Source organism: Lathamus discolor, chromosome 11 (genome assembly GCF_037157495.1).
Source record: "Lathamus discolor isolate bLatDis1 chromosome 11, bLatDis1.hap1, whole genome shotgun sequence".
NCBI lineage: Eukaryota > Metazoa > Chordata > Aves > Psittaciformes > Psittacidae > Lathamus > Lathamus discolor.
The window spans coordinates 9,445,131-9,461,647 of NC_088894.1; the positions used below are offsets into that span (position 1 = coordinate 9,445,131).

At 49.7% G+C, this 16,517-nt stretch overlaps 1 protein-coding gene across 1 annotated transcript; it reads left to right on the plus strand.

Annotated features, from left to right (window-relative positions):
* The first annotated feature begins 547 nt into the window (after positions 1-547).
* RBM38 (RNA binding motif protein 38) lies at positions 548-16,254 on the plus strand. Its single transcript, XM_065691617.1, has 4 exons — positions 548-895; positions 1,406-1,529; positions 2,123-2,177; positions 14,176-16,254. Exons 1-4 carry the CDS (start codon positions 728-730, stop codon positions 14,474-14,476), a joined length of 648 nt encoding a protein of 215 aa, XP_065547689.1. The 5' UTR covers positions 548-727; the 3' UTR covers positions 14,477-16,254.
* The last annotated feature ends 263 nt before the right edge of the window (positions 16,255-16,517 follow it).

Consider the following 16,517-nt stretch of genomic DNA (forward strand, 5'->3'; position numbering starts at 1 on the left):
TTCCTCCTGCCTTGGCTTCCTAACGTGCTTTCGCCACAAGCCGTGCCACAGGGGCTGGCGAGCTGCCCGAGGGCTTTGTCCCTGGGGCCGACCCCGCCAGGGATTAAGCCTTTGCACTCGAGATTACTTTGCAGGCCAGCAGCGGGACGGGGAGCAACGCACCCCCACCCGAGGCGGGTTTCTCCGGCGGGCTCGCACCAACACCCTCACCCCCCCACGGCCCCATGTGCCCGCCGCGTTTGGAGCCGCTCCCCGGGAGCCGCCGGGACTTGTAGTCCGGGGCAGGCTCAGCCCGAGGGGCTGCCCCCCCCCCCCACCCGTTGTCGCGGGGGTCCGCGGGGCCCGGCGGCGGCGCTGATGCCCGCAGGGGTCCCGATGCTCACCGGCTCCGCTGCTGCTCCAGGGGCAGTGCCCGGGGCCCCCCGAAGCCCCCGCCCCCCGGCCGCAGCGCCCCGCGGGGCTCGGGGCCGGACTACGCGGCCCGAGCGCCCCTGCGCGGCGGCGGGGCGGGGCGGGGCGGGGCGGGCGCGGCCCTACAAAGGGCGGCGGCGGCGGCGGGCGGCCGCTACTCACCGGCCCGGGGCCGCCCGCGCTGCCGGCACAGAGCGCGGCCATGAGCCGGCTGTAGGCCCCCGGCACCCAGCGTTCGGCCGCCGCGAGGGGAGCTTTCTTGTCGCGGCCGGCGGCGCGGGGTGGATGCCGGCAGGGGCCGGCCGCGCCCGGCACCATGCACACCGTGCAGAAGGACACCACCTTCACCAAGATCTTCGTCGGGGGGCTGCCCTACCACACCACCGACTCCTCCCTCAGGAAGTACTTCGAGGTCTTCGGGGACATCGAGGAGGCCGTGGTGATCACCGACCGGCAGACCGGCAAATCCCGGGGATACGGCTTTGTAAGTGCCGCGCCGTGCCTCAGTGTCCCCTCCGCGCTCCGCTCCCGTCCCCGGGCAGGGGCTGGCAGCGGTGCCCGCTGTGAGCCGCTCGGTGCTGCCGCCCCTCCCGTCGGGGCAGTGCCTGGGGTGGGGGTCCCCGGAGCGGAGCCCCCCCCCCGGCCCCGCGCGTTTCAGCACCTCCTGCTGCCGGTCCCGGCTCAGCCCTGCTGTGCATCCCCTGCCCGCTCCCCTCAGCCCTGGGCGCCGCCGCCCCCGTCGAACAGCACGGGTGAGGAGGTGGGGAGGCGAGGGAGACCGGCTGGTGTGAGCACGACGGGGTAGCTCGGCGAGGGGGGAGCCCTCGTATCCGTCAGGTCAGCGGGAGCTCTTCCCGTCTTGCAAGTGAGACCGCAGCAAGCGGAGTTTAGCTCCTGATTCAAAACGGAACAATAAGTAAACTCCACGTAGTGCTCGTTGCTGGAGTGCTTTACAAAGTGCTGGTGCTACAAACAAGGCTGTGCTTCTCTCTAGGTGACTATGGCAGACAGAGCTGCAGCTGAAAGAGCATGCAAAGACCCAAACCCCATCATTGATGGCAGGAAAGCGAATGTGAACCTGGCCTATTTGGGAGCAAAACCAAGGAGTATTCAAACTGGTGAGGCACCCGGGAGATCCCTTCTCTATTAGAATAACTTGTAAGACAAGGAACTAGTTACTCAGGCTGGATTCATCTGATCTGGCAATGTGTGCTTATCATTCGTAGTTCTGATTGTTGACTGAGGACACTGTCCAGTCCAGTTATCTCTTCCGTATCATCTTACTCATACCTGCTGCACTAGTGTTACGCATCCAAGTTCATATAACTGAGTTAAAACTAATCCATTTTCCCGTTATCCCCTTCACTACGTCCATAGTAACAGTAAAATCCAGTTCATCTTCTGCTCTTTGGTTTAATGACCGCAGTACCCAGTGTGTAGAATGAGGCACGATACCCCATTGTCTGTTGAATAACAGCACTTTCACACTGATCTTTAATCTGAATTCCCATCTGCTGCTCCTGTGTATCGCATACACGTATTAAAATTAACTTGCTTCTAAATGGGCTATAAATTTGCTCACATGAATAGCAGATAAAATGCATGTACGTGTGGTCCGAGGTGGAATTATGCATGTGTGTTAAGAGCTGAATGTGGATGGTTCAGTGGATGCCATTCATTAATGTTTCTCTCTTTTCTGAACGTGTTTTAGGTTTTACCATAGGTGTGCAGCAGCTACATCCAGCCTTCATTCAGAGACCCTTTGGGTAAGTGCAAATGGCTCTTAACAGTCTGCTTGAAATCAAATTCATGAATCAACTTCCTCATGCTTTAAAATGTGTGAAAAAAGCCTTTTAGCCATCAAGAGTGGACGGTTTCAGCAGCTGTTGTTAATGCTCAGAGTACTTTATTTCTGGTGAAGATTTTGGAGTTTTTTTGCCTTTGTCAGCTTTAATGTAATTCCCAAAGATTCTCCTTTATCCTCGGTAAATCTTAGTCATAATAAACCCAGTGCATTACTTGCTGCTTTGCCAACTTCAAGAATTCAAATAAATGGAAAATAGTTTCTCTATTATAGTACTTAAGGTGTCAAAACAATTAAGCAAATTCTGTTCTCATGTGTCTTAAATAAGATCTTCTACTCCCTCCATGCCATTTCCCACATAATAATGCTTAGGATACAGTTTTATCCTAGAAAACAAATTGCATTAGAAACGAAGTCTGTTACTTAATGAAAGTAACATTAGGTCAAAAATTGATTTTGGACAGATGTTATACAAGGCTTGAATAGTCTGCAAAAGTGGGCTTTTGTCTGCTGTTTTCAATAGCTTATACCATCCCTACTCGGTTAGAAAAGTCCTCTTTTTATACATCTAATAGGATCTGGCAGCTGCTCGGCAAAAGACAAGTGTGCTTCATGAGAACAATAGTGACTGTCATACTGCCTTCATTTAACTGTTTAATGATTGATGCCGTTCTTTTTTTACACCATTTCAGAAAGTGAATATTGATAGGGGGTTTTTATTATGATTTTCTAAGGTCATTTAGAAAGTAGGTGCATTTTTTACAGCTTTTGAGTACCGCTCTGTTGTGGGTTTTGTGTGCCTCTCATAGAAATAGATGGGATTTTGGCCTTTGTCAGCAAGAATACTTCATCCCTTTCCTGCTCTCTGCCCATGGGTTTTGGGGTAGGTGGGTTTTTTCTAAAGAAAAAATCTGCTAGCAACAAAACAGAAACTTTCACTCTTCAGCCCTCATGGCTGCAGTTGCCAACTGCCTGGGTAATCTCATTCCAATGAGTTTATGGATGTGAGAGGCTGTGTTGCCACAATAGTGCACACCCAGTGTGCGCGTGTTGTGTACAGTTCAAACATGCCAGTGTTCATATGTGGTTACGGCTCTGTTGGAAAGACACGAAGAACATCTGTCATGAAATGAAGACTCTCTTTTTTTATGTGTGCACAGTAGTCCGTGTAGGCAAGATGCTGCTTTTTAATAGCTCTCCTTCCATGGGAGCTATAATAGTTTCCTTAGCCCCCAAAGTAAGCAGCAGTGGTGCCTTTGAGACGTGAATCCCAGAGGCTTTCCAAATTGCACAGGAGTACACAAGAGTGGATGATAAAAGCAGCCTGTTCAGGCTTTTCCAAGCATGTGAACTGAAAAGAGCAAAATGGTGAAGCACGTTAAACTCCTCGTGCTGGCAGGAGTGCCGGCACACGCCTGCACCCAGTGCAGATAATCTGCTGTTCCTGTGGGTGCTGTTCCTGTGGGTGCAGCTCAGGAAAACAGAGGTTTTGAACAGTTTGGTTTTACTTTCACACACAGAGGAGTGTTGATCAACTGACTACGTGTTCCTTGTGAGCTAAACAGTTACTGTTCCAGATCTTAGGCATTGGTTTCAAGATTAAACCAGCAGAGCTACAGTTAGCACATACAGCAGAGAGCACTATAAATTATTTATCAGTTGCCAAGAGACAAGAACCAGGAGACTGGAGGGCTGGAGGCAGGGGATTATATATCATCATTTGCAAGCATCAGTAGATGAGAATTTCATTGCACGCAGTCATTGCTGCAGCACAATCACTGGAAACATGGGTTGGGCAAAAAGCCGTTCACCTGAATACCATGACGGGGGCTGCTCTCTGGCTTCTGAGCAAAGCATCAGGTGCTCAGTCAAGCAGTAGAGCTTGGCTGCAGGTTCCCTCTTTGTCTCAACAAAATTAAGAGCCTGCCAGGCTCCGTTCTTGCGTTCTCTTGAACTCACAATTTCCTCAGTGGGATTTGAGGGTACATGAGGAGTTTATCAGGGTTTGACTGTCTGTCTTTGGAAGCTTCACTGAATTGCTGCTCTCAGTTTGCTCTGCGCTGTGTCGAGTGGGTCCTTACCAAACTCAAGCTCGGTGGCTTTGCCCACGGTGTGCGATGCTGCCAGGTTCTCCCTCCTGCAGTTCCTGTCTCTGTAAAATGTTTGTGCCCAGGGGTTGGCATGTGGTTTCCAAAAGATGATTGTTACGGGACATGGGTGCTAGGTGTGCAAGCTGGACTTGGCAAGGAAGAAATGAATGAGCCCATTAACTGCTAGGTAGTTAGATCAGAGAAAGCCAGTCATATTCCAGCTATCAAGCCACAAAATGCAGGTTTTGGTGAAACCTGAAATGAATGGGAGCTATGAAAATTACTTAAACATCAGTGAGGATTATTTATAAACTGAAGGCTTCCCCCCCAGCCCCAGGCACCCAAATGCGGCTGTAAATACTGCCTGGGGTATGTGGAACAGAAAGAGAAACCGTGAAGAGCCTCCCTCCTTCCTCCTGCTGTCCTGGCAGGGGAGGCACTCACCCAGCAGACAGCATGGAGTCGGTAGTAAATCCTCCTTTGAAAAGTATTCTCTAGATTGTAGTAACCAGAGATCTTTGTAGTAAGGCAAGGCAAAGGATGTGTCTGTGTCAGGGTGAGTTGGAGATCTGGCTTCTGAGTTTAGGGAAGCTGCATTAGCCTGGAGCTTACAGCGTGTGCTGTGCTTGGAGGCTGTAATGCCGGTGTGTCCCCGCAGCTCCCGGCCAGCACAGAGCTGTGTTTATGGGACCCTCTCTCCCCGAACACCATTATTACTGCAGCAGCGTCCCTTTTACAAAATCTTGAGAAATACATTGAAACTTCTTGGCAGCTGCTGGGAGCAACCGTGCAGACTGCTTGAACAGGAGTACGTGGTGATGTGGCAGATGTTTTGTGTCCTCGTCTTGGTCCTCTCCCCTGGGAATCTGGTGCTGGAGACGGGTTTGAGTCTGTGCAGGGAGCAGGGATTCCCTGGTTCTCCTCCGGACTTGCTGTACTCGCTGCTCTGGACATGAGCTGCGTATGGCAGATGCATTCCTGTGGCTGTGCCTCAGCAGAGGAGCTATCTGTGTGGGAGATCTACCAGTGACTGAGCTCTTGGAAACATACAGCTGTCCTGTGTAGCAGGATCCAGCTCTTTCCATTGCTGCTTCAGAGACCCTGCTGCCCATCCTTGCATGGCTGCTTGTTTTGGCAGCCCCCTGATTCTGGCGCCGGGCAGCATTGGGAAGAGTTAAATCTCTGAAATGTCATGTGTTGACGCTGCTGCATTTCGGAAGTGAAGAAAGTCCCTCTGTGTCTGCCCGCCCCCCCTCGCAGCTGTACATCCCTAAACCTCTGTTGGGTTAAAAATAAAACAAACTTTTATCTTTTCTGTGGTTATGCTTATAAAAGGGCACACACTGGCCTTGCTCTGCTCAGCCCCTGTCAGCTGGCATTCCCTGTGCTCCCATTTGCTCAGAGCAGGCAGCTCCCATGGGATGGATGTGCTCCCGGCACCTGTTGTTTGTCATGTGCCTGTAACATGAAAGCTTTTTTTTTGGGGGGGGGGGGGGGAATTTCCTAAGAAACATCCGAATCCATTTCCCAAATGGCTTCAGCTGCTAGTTCTCGGGCATGGGTACTTGTCTTCAGACCAATGTTGTCAGCCAGGAAGAGCTCTTTTATTTGTTTATTTAGAGTAGATGTGTATTTATAAGCGGATCAGGTGGCTTTGGAAATCTTCCCGAATCTCTGCCTCAAGTTGGCAAACACTGGTATCAGACCCAAGGGCTTCGTATATCGTGTTATGGTTAGGGGCACAATTTGCTCATGTCCTACTTGTAGTATAGGTCCATAGAACAATAAGAAAGGAGAGCATGGTCTGATATACTGACCTTACACTTGGCTATGTAACTGGTGCATGAAGCTCAAGGCAGTAGCAGACCTTTTGCAGGGGACAGGCTCTGGGTAAAGGGTGCCATGTGCTGTTCCAGTGCAGTCAGGGCACAAGCCTGCCTGTGATGGAGAGCCAGGCTGAGCTGGCTCTAGCTTTGTTTTTACAGCACACGAGTTGTGCTGTCTTCTCTGCATGATTCTACTGCCCTCGCTGGATTTGCTCTTCATCCTTGCCAGTACAAGAGCAACCTCCATAGCAGCAGAGACCAAAGGAGCTGGGGAGTGGCAGATGTAAAATTCTCCTGTTCTGGTCTGGCTGGTGCCATATAGTCCCAATGTGGCAGGTTGGTGCATGTGTCTGAATTCTTAGAGTGGTCCAGCTTGTACTTGATCTAATCTTTCCTTTGCACAGCTGCAGGCATACCAGTCCCTAACTCTGCAGTATTAAACACATGCCCAGTAATTTGAATGATAAATGTGGCTCTGGCTGGCCTGCCTGTGAGCTGAGGACACCAGTGAGGGAGCTAGACAGTTGTTGTGCTGATAATTTGGTAGCAAGGACACTGGGTCACTTCTAAATATGACTTATATGAAGAACTTGTTCCCCACGGATGGGAGCAAGCTACATACCAGAGCTAAATATACTCTATGATCACAAAAGATGGAAAGTCGCGGACCTCGGAGTTAAAACTGAGTCTCCTATTTCTTGGTCTCTTAATCCTGTAAACAGGATCATGCTGTCCCCTGCAATTTCCCTTTTGCCAGCTTTGAGCATTTCAGCGCTCCTGTGTCACAGCTGAGCTGCTGCTGGGTCTGCTCCTGCCAAAGCAGCAGAGGCTGGGATAGCCATGCCAGGGGCAGGCTTGCAGCCGCCCTAGGATTCCAGCTTGCAGGAAGGTGTGGAGAGAGATGTCTTAGATGCTCTAGAACAACAAAGGCACAGCTGGTGGTAGACGTCATGGAACCTCTTAAAAGGGAATTTCTTTGTTGGCCGGGAAGTCACTTGTTTCATCAGTGTAAGCTTTCTTCTATCAAAAATAGATATGTCATCACTTATTCTATAGCTAAATAATTCAACTTCAAAGTACTTTGTTCATCCAGGAGAATTTTTCATGCATCAAATGTGTGGATGGTTTCAATTGAAAGTCACTGAACGGGATCATGTGTAAATAAAGTAGACCTGTTAAAAATGAGTTGAAAGTAGCCCATTTAATATAGATGATGCCACAAGTTGTCAGGTAATTGAGAAGACTTCAAGAGATGTTTCTGCAGCCTTTGGTTTTCTCCAAATTATAGAAGAAAATTGGAGAGCTTAGTTTAAGGCAGAATTCCTGGGGCTTCCTGGGTTTTCCTCTTGCATGGACAGGTAAATCCAGCATCATCCTGGGTTTCTCACACTGCAGATGAAGGGCTCTGGCTCCCATAGCGTACTGGTGTGAAGCATTTTCCGTTTCTCCTGTCAGTTAATTTCTGGTTTGGCTGTGCTGATAACTCAAAAGGGGAGGGGTTTTTCCTCCTGGATAGCTGACTAGTTGCGGATTAACTTCCATGTGGCTTTTTCCTCGGTGCCAGATGGCTCTTGTTTCGGGCAGATGTTATCTGCTGCTACCTGAGTGTTTTTCAGCCTGCTTCTCCAAAACTATTCTTGGTCTGGCCCAACATGCTTTGTTTGGGATTAACTTTTTTTGTTTCCTTTTTCCTTTGGGTGTGGGGAAAGCAGATGGAGAGGATAAAGCTGTAAGTTGTTCAGCCTGGTTAACTCGTGGTAGAGCTCAGCATGTTGATCTCGGACTCTGGGTTATGCTAAGAAAAAGGATTGGATCTTACTGAGACAATGTACTCTCATCTTTGGCTGGCAGTCTCTTTTTAAAACACTTTTGTTTTGTTGTGGGTTTATTTTCCCCCACACCCCTGCACTGGCTACGGGGAAGGTGTTGATTGCATTTCTTTTTACTTGGTTTTTGTGGGATCCACCTTCCTCTGCTATGGGCCATTTGTTGCATTGTGAAGTCAAGATGCACCAACACTGTAAAATGAGGATGTTGCTGGGCTATGATAGGTTCTCACTACTGCAGTTCCTCCAGTTCCTTAAGTTTTCTCTCTCCTGCCAAAATGAAAATAAATTGAAGTAATGGATTGCTCTTGTACCCTCCAGTTGGTATTAATGCTTCTTGAGCAATGGTTTTGATTGGCTCAGCAACCAGTTATCACTGAATCCTGCACCATACTCACTTTATCTTCTTCTGATTCCAGCCTGGGATAGTCTGTTGTGGCAGGTTGTTCCTTGGCAATTGCCACCAGTGTGGTGATGTCTGGTCCCAACAGGGAAGCAGGAAGCTCAGCTGTGTACCTCTTTGCATAGGCTGCTGTGTAAATCTCCTCGGAGGGCCACAGGAGCATGAGCAGCAGACAGACAGGCAAATTAGTTACAAGGTGAGCAGAGATGGTGTTCGTTTGCTATTCTGTGTTTGCATCATGTTGTAGTAGGGAGGATAAACACTGTACAATAGAGCTGCAGAGTTCATCCTTGTCTTACTTTGAGCTGGCTGGTGAGGCAAAAGTCATTGACATTGCAATGCATGTTTAAATCAGCTTTAGTAGGAACACGTCAGCTTTGGGAGGTTTGTCATATCAGTAGTTGAAGGCCAGCCCATGTCAGTGAATGACGATGGATGGTGGAATGGTTGGGGCACAATGAATGTCCTGATCTGCACCAAAGCATTGGTGGATAAACTCTGTGATCTCCTCCTTTGTTGGCAGGCAGGGACTGCCCTGGCCATGCTCCAGCCTGTAGCCCCTCCTCATCATGTCTGGATTTGAGAACAGGTCCTGAATTCCTCGTGTTCCTACAGCTTGCCATTGCGGCCAGGGCCCTTATGGTGCATATTGCCACTGCACACAGGTTTACTTAAAGTGGCTTCACGAAGTGAGTGCTTGCTGGCTTGGGAGTGTCCTTCAGGAATGATGTCTTGGGGTGAGAATCACATCAAGATATGTCTGTGCATCACCAACTCTGAGGTGTAGAGCTCCTGGTCTGCTGCTGCTCTCCAGTGCTGCTGGGATGTGCTTCCCAGAGCTGCTTTTGTCTGATGCTCTTGGAACCCACTCCAAAATACATCTTCAGATCTCTCCTCCAGGCTGTGGTGTGAGGTGTTACTTGACCAGAGGTAGTTGTCAGGCTGCTGTCATGGTCAGCTCTGGCTGTGCTCAGCTCATTGTGCGGTACCACCTACCAACTGGAGCACAGCACCACGTGTTGTGGCAGTGTGGGTGTCCCTGTAGCAGCTAATGGGTCAACTCTAGTGGAAATGGAGGCCAAATTCCTGGGGTCAAATGCCAGAATTTGTGCCTTTGCTGGCAGACACAAAGGGCTCTGTTCCTTTATCCTGTAAGGAACAAAAGGCTGGTCGTGGCAGTGGCATTTGTGTCCTGATCTCTGCAAGACTGCCAAGAGCCCTGTGCCCCTCCTTGCTTCCCAAGTGCTTGTGTGATGCTGTGTCTCTTGACAGGGGGTTGCAGTTGTCTCCTGCATCTACAGGAGCAATGACACCAGCTCCCAGCATGGCTGGTAGAGATCAAAGGGTCAGGAACTCCTCTTTGCTGTTCTCCCAGGCCTGTACAGCTTGCAAGAGCTGCTCATGCATAGGAAGCCCTGAAGGATGGGGGAGAGCCAAGAAAGTGCAGCTAAAACTCATTTTAGCTGTAAATCTGATAGGTAAAGATCAAATATATGAAGTGCCTCTGAGATGAGCTCTACCAGATAGAGCTGATGTTGAGGGAGAGGGCCTGGTTAGCTCGTTCTTCTTCCTTGCAAGGAAGAGGTGTGGGGCACATGGCCATCTGACTGTTCCCTTCTTCCTGGCTGCCCACAGCCTCCCTTGCCCTGCAGCTCATCCCCATCAGTGCGGTGGGATGGGGAGAACAGGTTTTAGGGCTGCAACAAAAGCCTGCTGCTTTGCTCTGTCCTTTGTGTTTTGCACAGCAAGAGCAGAAGCCGAGCCCGTGTCTCCTCTGCCAGGGGCTCTGTAACCATCTCTTTTGTTCTGTGTCTTTCGATTTTGGCTGCCGTTGTGCTAGTGTGATGGTCCCATCTGCCCTCCTGCACTGCAACAGCCCTCCTGAGTCCCTGCTGCGGCCACCGCTGGCTCTAGACCTAGGTTTGACCGCGCTGATTGCATTTTGTGGCCTTTGCCTGTGATCAATCACAACATCTCATACATCTGCTGCTCGTGGAGTGACTCTGATGTGTGGTGGCAGTGGCTGATGGCTTGGTTGACGTTTTACGTTCACACTGTGCATGTTCTAGATGAAGTTCTCCTCTGGCTGGCAGGGCTTGTTGTGGGGGATGGAGGAAAACTGCAGGGAGGGAGGAAGGGAAAGGCATCTTAAAACACACAGATGTGACTCATTCTCCAGAAATTCGGATTAGAGTTTGCCGCTTTCTAGAAGAACTCCAAAAACCCTCCAAAAATCATCTTCAGGAATTATGGCAGGGGGAATATATTTAAGGACTTTAAGTCTGGATGTTAAACACAGCCTGCAGGGAGCTTCATTGTGCTGCACTGTTTTGTTTTGTCTGTAGCTGCAAATCATCAAAGTGTCCTTAGCTTGGATTGTGTGTTTTGAGCCATGAGTTGCCATCTGTCCACCTAATTCAGAAGTCTCAACTGCATAATATCTTGATTGAAACTTCTGGCTAAATCACTGAAACCCCACAGGCCAAAAGAACCTTCCCTTTTACATAGAAGTGCATTCTGCAGTTGCTGAGTGTGATTTTTCTAGTGCAGTAAACCATGGTGTGTGGTGTGCACGTGTGTATGTATTGGGCTGGGATGTATTTCTGGATACGGTACAGGAGTACTTACTGTATTCCTAGCTAATGGTGCTTTTTATTCAAAGTAGCATTGCAGAGCTGGAAATTTTCTGTGCTGCAAAAGAAACAGTAGTGCAGGATATCATGGATTTGCTCTTGCATACACCATGGGAGCTGCAACGGAGGAGCTGTATACATGAAAGCAAAGCTGGTGTGTGGAGTCTGTCAGGGATGAGCTGGGGGCATGCACTCACCCTGTGTCCCCTGCATGGGGTGGGCTGGCTCTGAAGAGCAGTTGGGTGGGAGCAGGGGACATCGCGAGGTGGCCTGCATCGCTGTTCAAACAGGATGATGTTCAGGCTGGACTGCTCGGAGGCTCTTGGACCATCCTCCTGGTCACTCTGCAGGCGCAGGCTGAAAGCCTGTGTGCAGGAGAAGTGCAGGGTCCTCCTCTGCTTCTACTGATGGGTGTTGCGTGGTGCATCCTGAGCGTCAGGATTGTGCATGTGGCTTTGTTGCATTTGTGGGGTGGTTTTAACTTTATCAAGCCCTGGAGTAGCAGGAAGCCAGCAGTGGGACACTACATACAGGGAGAAGCAACAGGCAGCCAGAGCATCCCATCACCAATCCGGGAGGCAGGCTGTTGTCTGAGCTGCTGATTTACAAGGGGGCAGAGCAAGAGGTGTGCGTGGGGTCCACTCGTGTTGCTCCATGGGCTGATGCCAGGGAATGCCTCTGCAGAGCCTTTTCCCAGCCCCTGGCCCGCCAAGACAGCAGCACTGCACCTCTGTGTTCTTTAAAACTACATGAAAGGAAACAAACCCCAAGTGACCAAGCGTGGGACTAGGCCCAGCTCCTCAGCAGAGGCATCTGCTGCTGCTGCCTGATGTGAGTGACATTGGGTGCCCTTGGTCTGAACTGGTACATAAGCTGTAGCTCTGATTCAGTTCTGGCAGCCTCAGCTTATATCAGAGCTAAACCAAAAGTGATCCAGTGACTCTCTGCTGCCTCATCTCATTCTTGTTAGTCACAGGGTGATATTGGTTATGGTGCATTTGTGGACTGAAGGTTCCTCTCTCTGTACTGTGCCAGGGATGGCTCTGGCCTCTGGAGATGGTCTTGCACTTAATCAGCCAAAGGCTGAGATGCTCCTTCCCACCATCCATCCTCCTTGGTGCTGCTCCTCTGGGGCTGGCCTTGGTATATCTAAGGACCCTGACTTCAGAGGCGGTGTTGCTGTGTGCAGGGAAGAGAATAATAATTCTCTCATCATGCAAATTGCCCTGAGAAGAACCAGTGTGTGTGTGAGGGGGAAATGGAGAGAAAACTTGGTTCAGATGAACACTTGCCTGTGAGAAGCCTTTCTGCTGCCTGAAGAGCAGGTTAAACCATCTGGTGCTGGTGGCAAAGCAAATGAGAATAGCCTCATTCTGCTGGACTGGAGGGACCAGCCCCATGTGAGCCCCAGTATATTGTGTGTTTGGTAGCTGAGACCGAGGATGGACACTTGGGTGGAATGAGGGTGGCCAGTGACCCACCCATCAGAAGTGGCCAGTCCCTTGCTGTGAGTCCCCATAAGCACCAGAGTCCTGGAGCTTCCAACCCCAGAGATTGAGGGGCAAGATACCCTCTCCATAGCAGTTGAGCTTGGCTCTAAAGAGCAGTGTGAGCACATACAGGCCTTGTGAAGAGCTTGTGGAGGCTTTTAGCAGCGGTCGTGTTTGAAAGTGTGCTGTCACACACATCCACACACAAACCCCGGAGCGTCTGAATCTGCACGAGCGCTCTGCAGTTACCTTGGGGTTTTCTGTTTGCCAAAACGAGCTGGGTTTGGAGGCGGCTGGAACTCCAGAGGATGGGTTCTGGTTCGTGCTGTTGCCTGTCGTGGTTTAGCAAGCAGCCACCAAAGGGACCCTTTCCACAGAGTGCGCTTCTTGATGCACGTGGCTCTGATCTGTCAGTGGCCATGTGCCATTTGCTGGGACCAGTCTGCTCACCCCTGTTTCTTAAACAAGCCCCAACCGTGTCAAGCCTGCGCACACCGGAGCTCTGTGCTGGTGAGGGCTGTGCAGGCAGATACCATTTGCACTCTGCATTGATGTGCAATTGCTTGTTTTCATCTGGCCCCTGGCAATTTGTGTGGATGGACCTAAACCTTCCGGTTAATATAGTTTGTTATCTTGTTTGAAGCCTGACTTGTTGGAGGTCCTTTGGAAAATACAGCTCTTTCATTTTGCTGCTTTTTTGGGTTTTGGGGTTGGTTTTTTTTTCCTTTCCTCCTCTTTAGCAGTTTTTATCAATCAAATTAATGGACAATCCTGCGTGAATGATCTCCAGGATCCATGGACTTTAATTGACTAGTGGTGTTAAATTCCTCTCAGCAGCACTGCTAACTCAGGGCAGGGGCAAACTGGCTGATGAAAAGCAACACTTTAGGACCTCCATTGAAAGGCAGAGGAAATGGCAGGGGCTGGCTGGCCACAGAGCCTGGGCGTATAAGCTCATGGGCACACAAGCATCACGGGTGCACTGGGGACTGCTGGCACAGTTGCTGCTGAAGAGTGTTATCAAAGGGAAGAAAACCAGCATTAATCTCTTATGTTTTACAACAAACACCCTGTAGCATTGCCCTAAGCATTCAGTGTTATGGAAACAGGCTTAAATGTGTAGCACTGATAACAGCTGGCAAGCTGGAAGGCCCATGGCTGTGGTGCAGGGACAGTGTTCATCCCTGATGGGACGCACCATGTGGGACGAGCGGAGGAGTGTTCCTGGTGCCAGGAAGTGCCCCATGGGCTGTGGGTCCTCTGGAGCCTCCGCCAGGGTTTGGGTAGTGGTGGGGAGCCTGGACCTGGAGGCTGTGTGAGGCAGTGGTGTTGCCAGTGCAGACAGGGATAGGCAGGGACCAGGGAGATTCGGTGAGCCAGTCAGGCAGCGGATGTGTTGCAGCCATCCAGGGAGGTTATTTTAGGGACTGGCAGCCTGGATGGTGGGAGAAGCAAGACATGGAGCCTGGGATGTTGTCCGTTCTTGCAGTCCATGCTTCACCTTGCGCTACTTCCACCCTTGGGTCTAGGACTGTTTTGCTTTTCGTTCCCTCCACCCTGAGCAGCACCCCTCACTCATGGGGCAGCACTGTGTTTGTGGCTGATGCACATGAATTTGGGGGAGTAAAGAGGGGAACCTGCAAGTTGAAGGGAGCCCAGCCCCTCGCTAACTCTCTCCTGTTGCCTCCACAGACTCACGCCTCACTATGTTTACCCCCAAGCTATCATCCAGCCCAGCGTGGTGATCCCTACCCCCGTGCAGTCCATCACTTCTCCCTACATCGACTACACCGCAGCCAGCCAAGCCTATTCCCAGTACACCACAGCTGCCTACGATCAGTATCCCTACGCTGCCTCTCCCGCTGCCGGGTTTGTGGGGTACGGATACACAGGCACGGTCCAGCCCCCCATCACCGCCAGCAACCCTGCAGCACCCGCCACCGCCTTCGTGCAGTACCAGCCCCAGCAGCTGCAGCCTGACCGCATGCAGTAAGGGCCCTGCCGCCTAGGACAATCTCTTATAATGGAAGGATACGACTGGGACAGCAAAAGCAACAACAGAAAAACCCAGTAAAAGAATCAAAACAGAAAAAGGAAGAAAAAATATCACCCTGTCCCTTTATTCCCTTTCTGTAGGTGCATATCAATATCTAAGCTATTTATAGTGTTATGGGCAAACCCAAACCCTTGCAGTCTGACTGTGCTTACAAAAATGGACTTCTGGTTAGGTTTTTTGTTTGTATTTTCTTCTTCCACCCCAATCCGGACAGATACTGTCTTGAAGATGTTCTGAAAGTGACTGAAATGTTCCACAGGAGAGCTACAGATTCTTGCACACATCGTGGTCTGCTGGTCTGCTTCCATCATCCATGGTCTTCTTTCCACCCCTATCCCGCCAACCTGCCCTTCCTCATCAAACCTACAATCCTCCTATTTACTGTTGAGGTACAGAGGTACTTGGAGAACATGGAAAAAGCAATCTTATTTTTTGGTTGTACAAAAACTTTGTAATACTCAGAGATGCCTTACAGAAAAGAAGAAAAAGAAAAAAAAAAGAAAAACTATTTTTTAATATTTATTGCGATTTTATTCGCATGAGCTGTGAATTGCAGACAGAAGAAGAGTAGTATCTGCCTTGTTTAATTCTCATTTTACTAAATTATTGTATGTAGGTAAAAGTTCTTAAGTAATTGCTGAATCACTTCAACATGCAAAAGGGAATATTGGCTTGAAGGAGAGCAGAATATTCCTTTAGTCAACGCACTGTACTATTTTCTTATTGTAATTGTTACTCTGTTAAGATTATCTCAAATTTAGGTATATTTTTAAATGCAAAAAACCAACCAAGAATACCGAACATTTTGTCTACTTTGGTAGATCTTTTGTTACAATGCTGCAACCTATGGAGACATTTACAGTATTTATGTAAAAGAGATCTGGGGCTGTTGGCCAGTGAAACTTAGGCGAATATCATGAGTGAAGCAGAAGAGTTAGAGGTGTTAGGTCATTGAACAAATGGGTAAACGTAACCTTTTTATGCCTCCAGTCCAACAGCCAAAAAAAGGAAGAGAACGGATGATGTAAGTTAAGTGCATTTCTACAAAGAACAGCAATAAACTATTTTAACTTTTAAAATTATCCAGTACTGTATGGTACCATGTTTGCTTGGCTGGAGTCCATTAGGGAGTGCTTTCCCATTGCCTCTGCTGGGCTTTCACCCATGAGCATGCCAGGGCGCCATGGGAGCATGTGTCCTGTGGTGCATCCTGACCTGGCATTCCATGAGTGCCCCCATCCCTTGCAGCACATCCCATGTGCTGTTACTTGTTCTGCACATCCCAAGTCACCGAGGGGTTTTTTGAGCTCCTGGAGCATTGCTCTGGAGCCGTGCGGTCCCCAGTGCTCATACCCAGCACTGGGGCACTTGCTCACACTTGGCCTGTGTAGAGCAGAAGCTGTAAAGTGCCTCCCTCCTGATGCAGCTCCAGTGGAAACCAGGACAGCTGAGGTCCGCTCTCATCCCAGAATCCTCAGGGTATCACTTTCCTTCTTACTTGCTTCGATTTAAGGTTTTTTTCCAGAATTGAAGACAGGTCTGCCAAAGCCTGGTCCACTTCAAGGGCCCAGTAGTGCCCAGGCCGGCTCCTTTGCATTGGTGAGATGGCTGCATTTGACTTTCCCCAGCCAGCTTGATCTGGAAATTTGGTTTTCAAATTTTGACAATTACAAACTATCAGTTTTAAACGTAAATAAAATTATCCTATTCGCTCATGCCTGTTTTCTAGTTCATCTCCCTAAAGGTTGCAGCAGAACTGGTGCCAGGAAGTGCCTGCATCTTTGGCACCAGCATTTATTGCTGTTGAAAGCGGTGATGCCTGAAGTCGTCCTGGGGATCAGGGTGCTGTAGGATGAAAGCAAATGCAGTTCAGCACTGTGTCTGATCAGCTGCCCTGTGAACTTAAAGGCGCGCAGTGGGCAGGTCTAATGTCATCAATAGACCTCAGAGTAAACACCCCACTTTGATGAATGGAAAC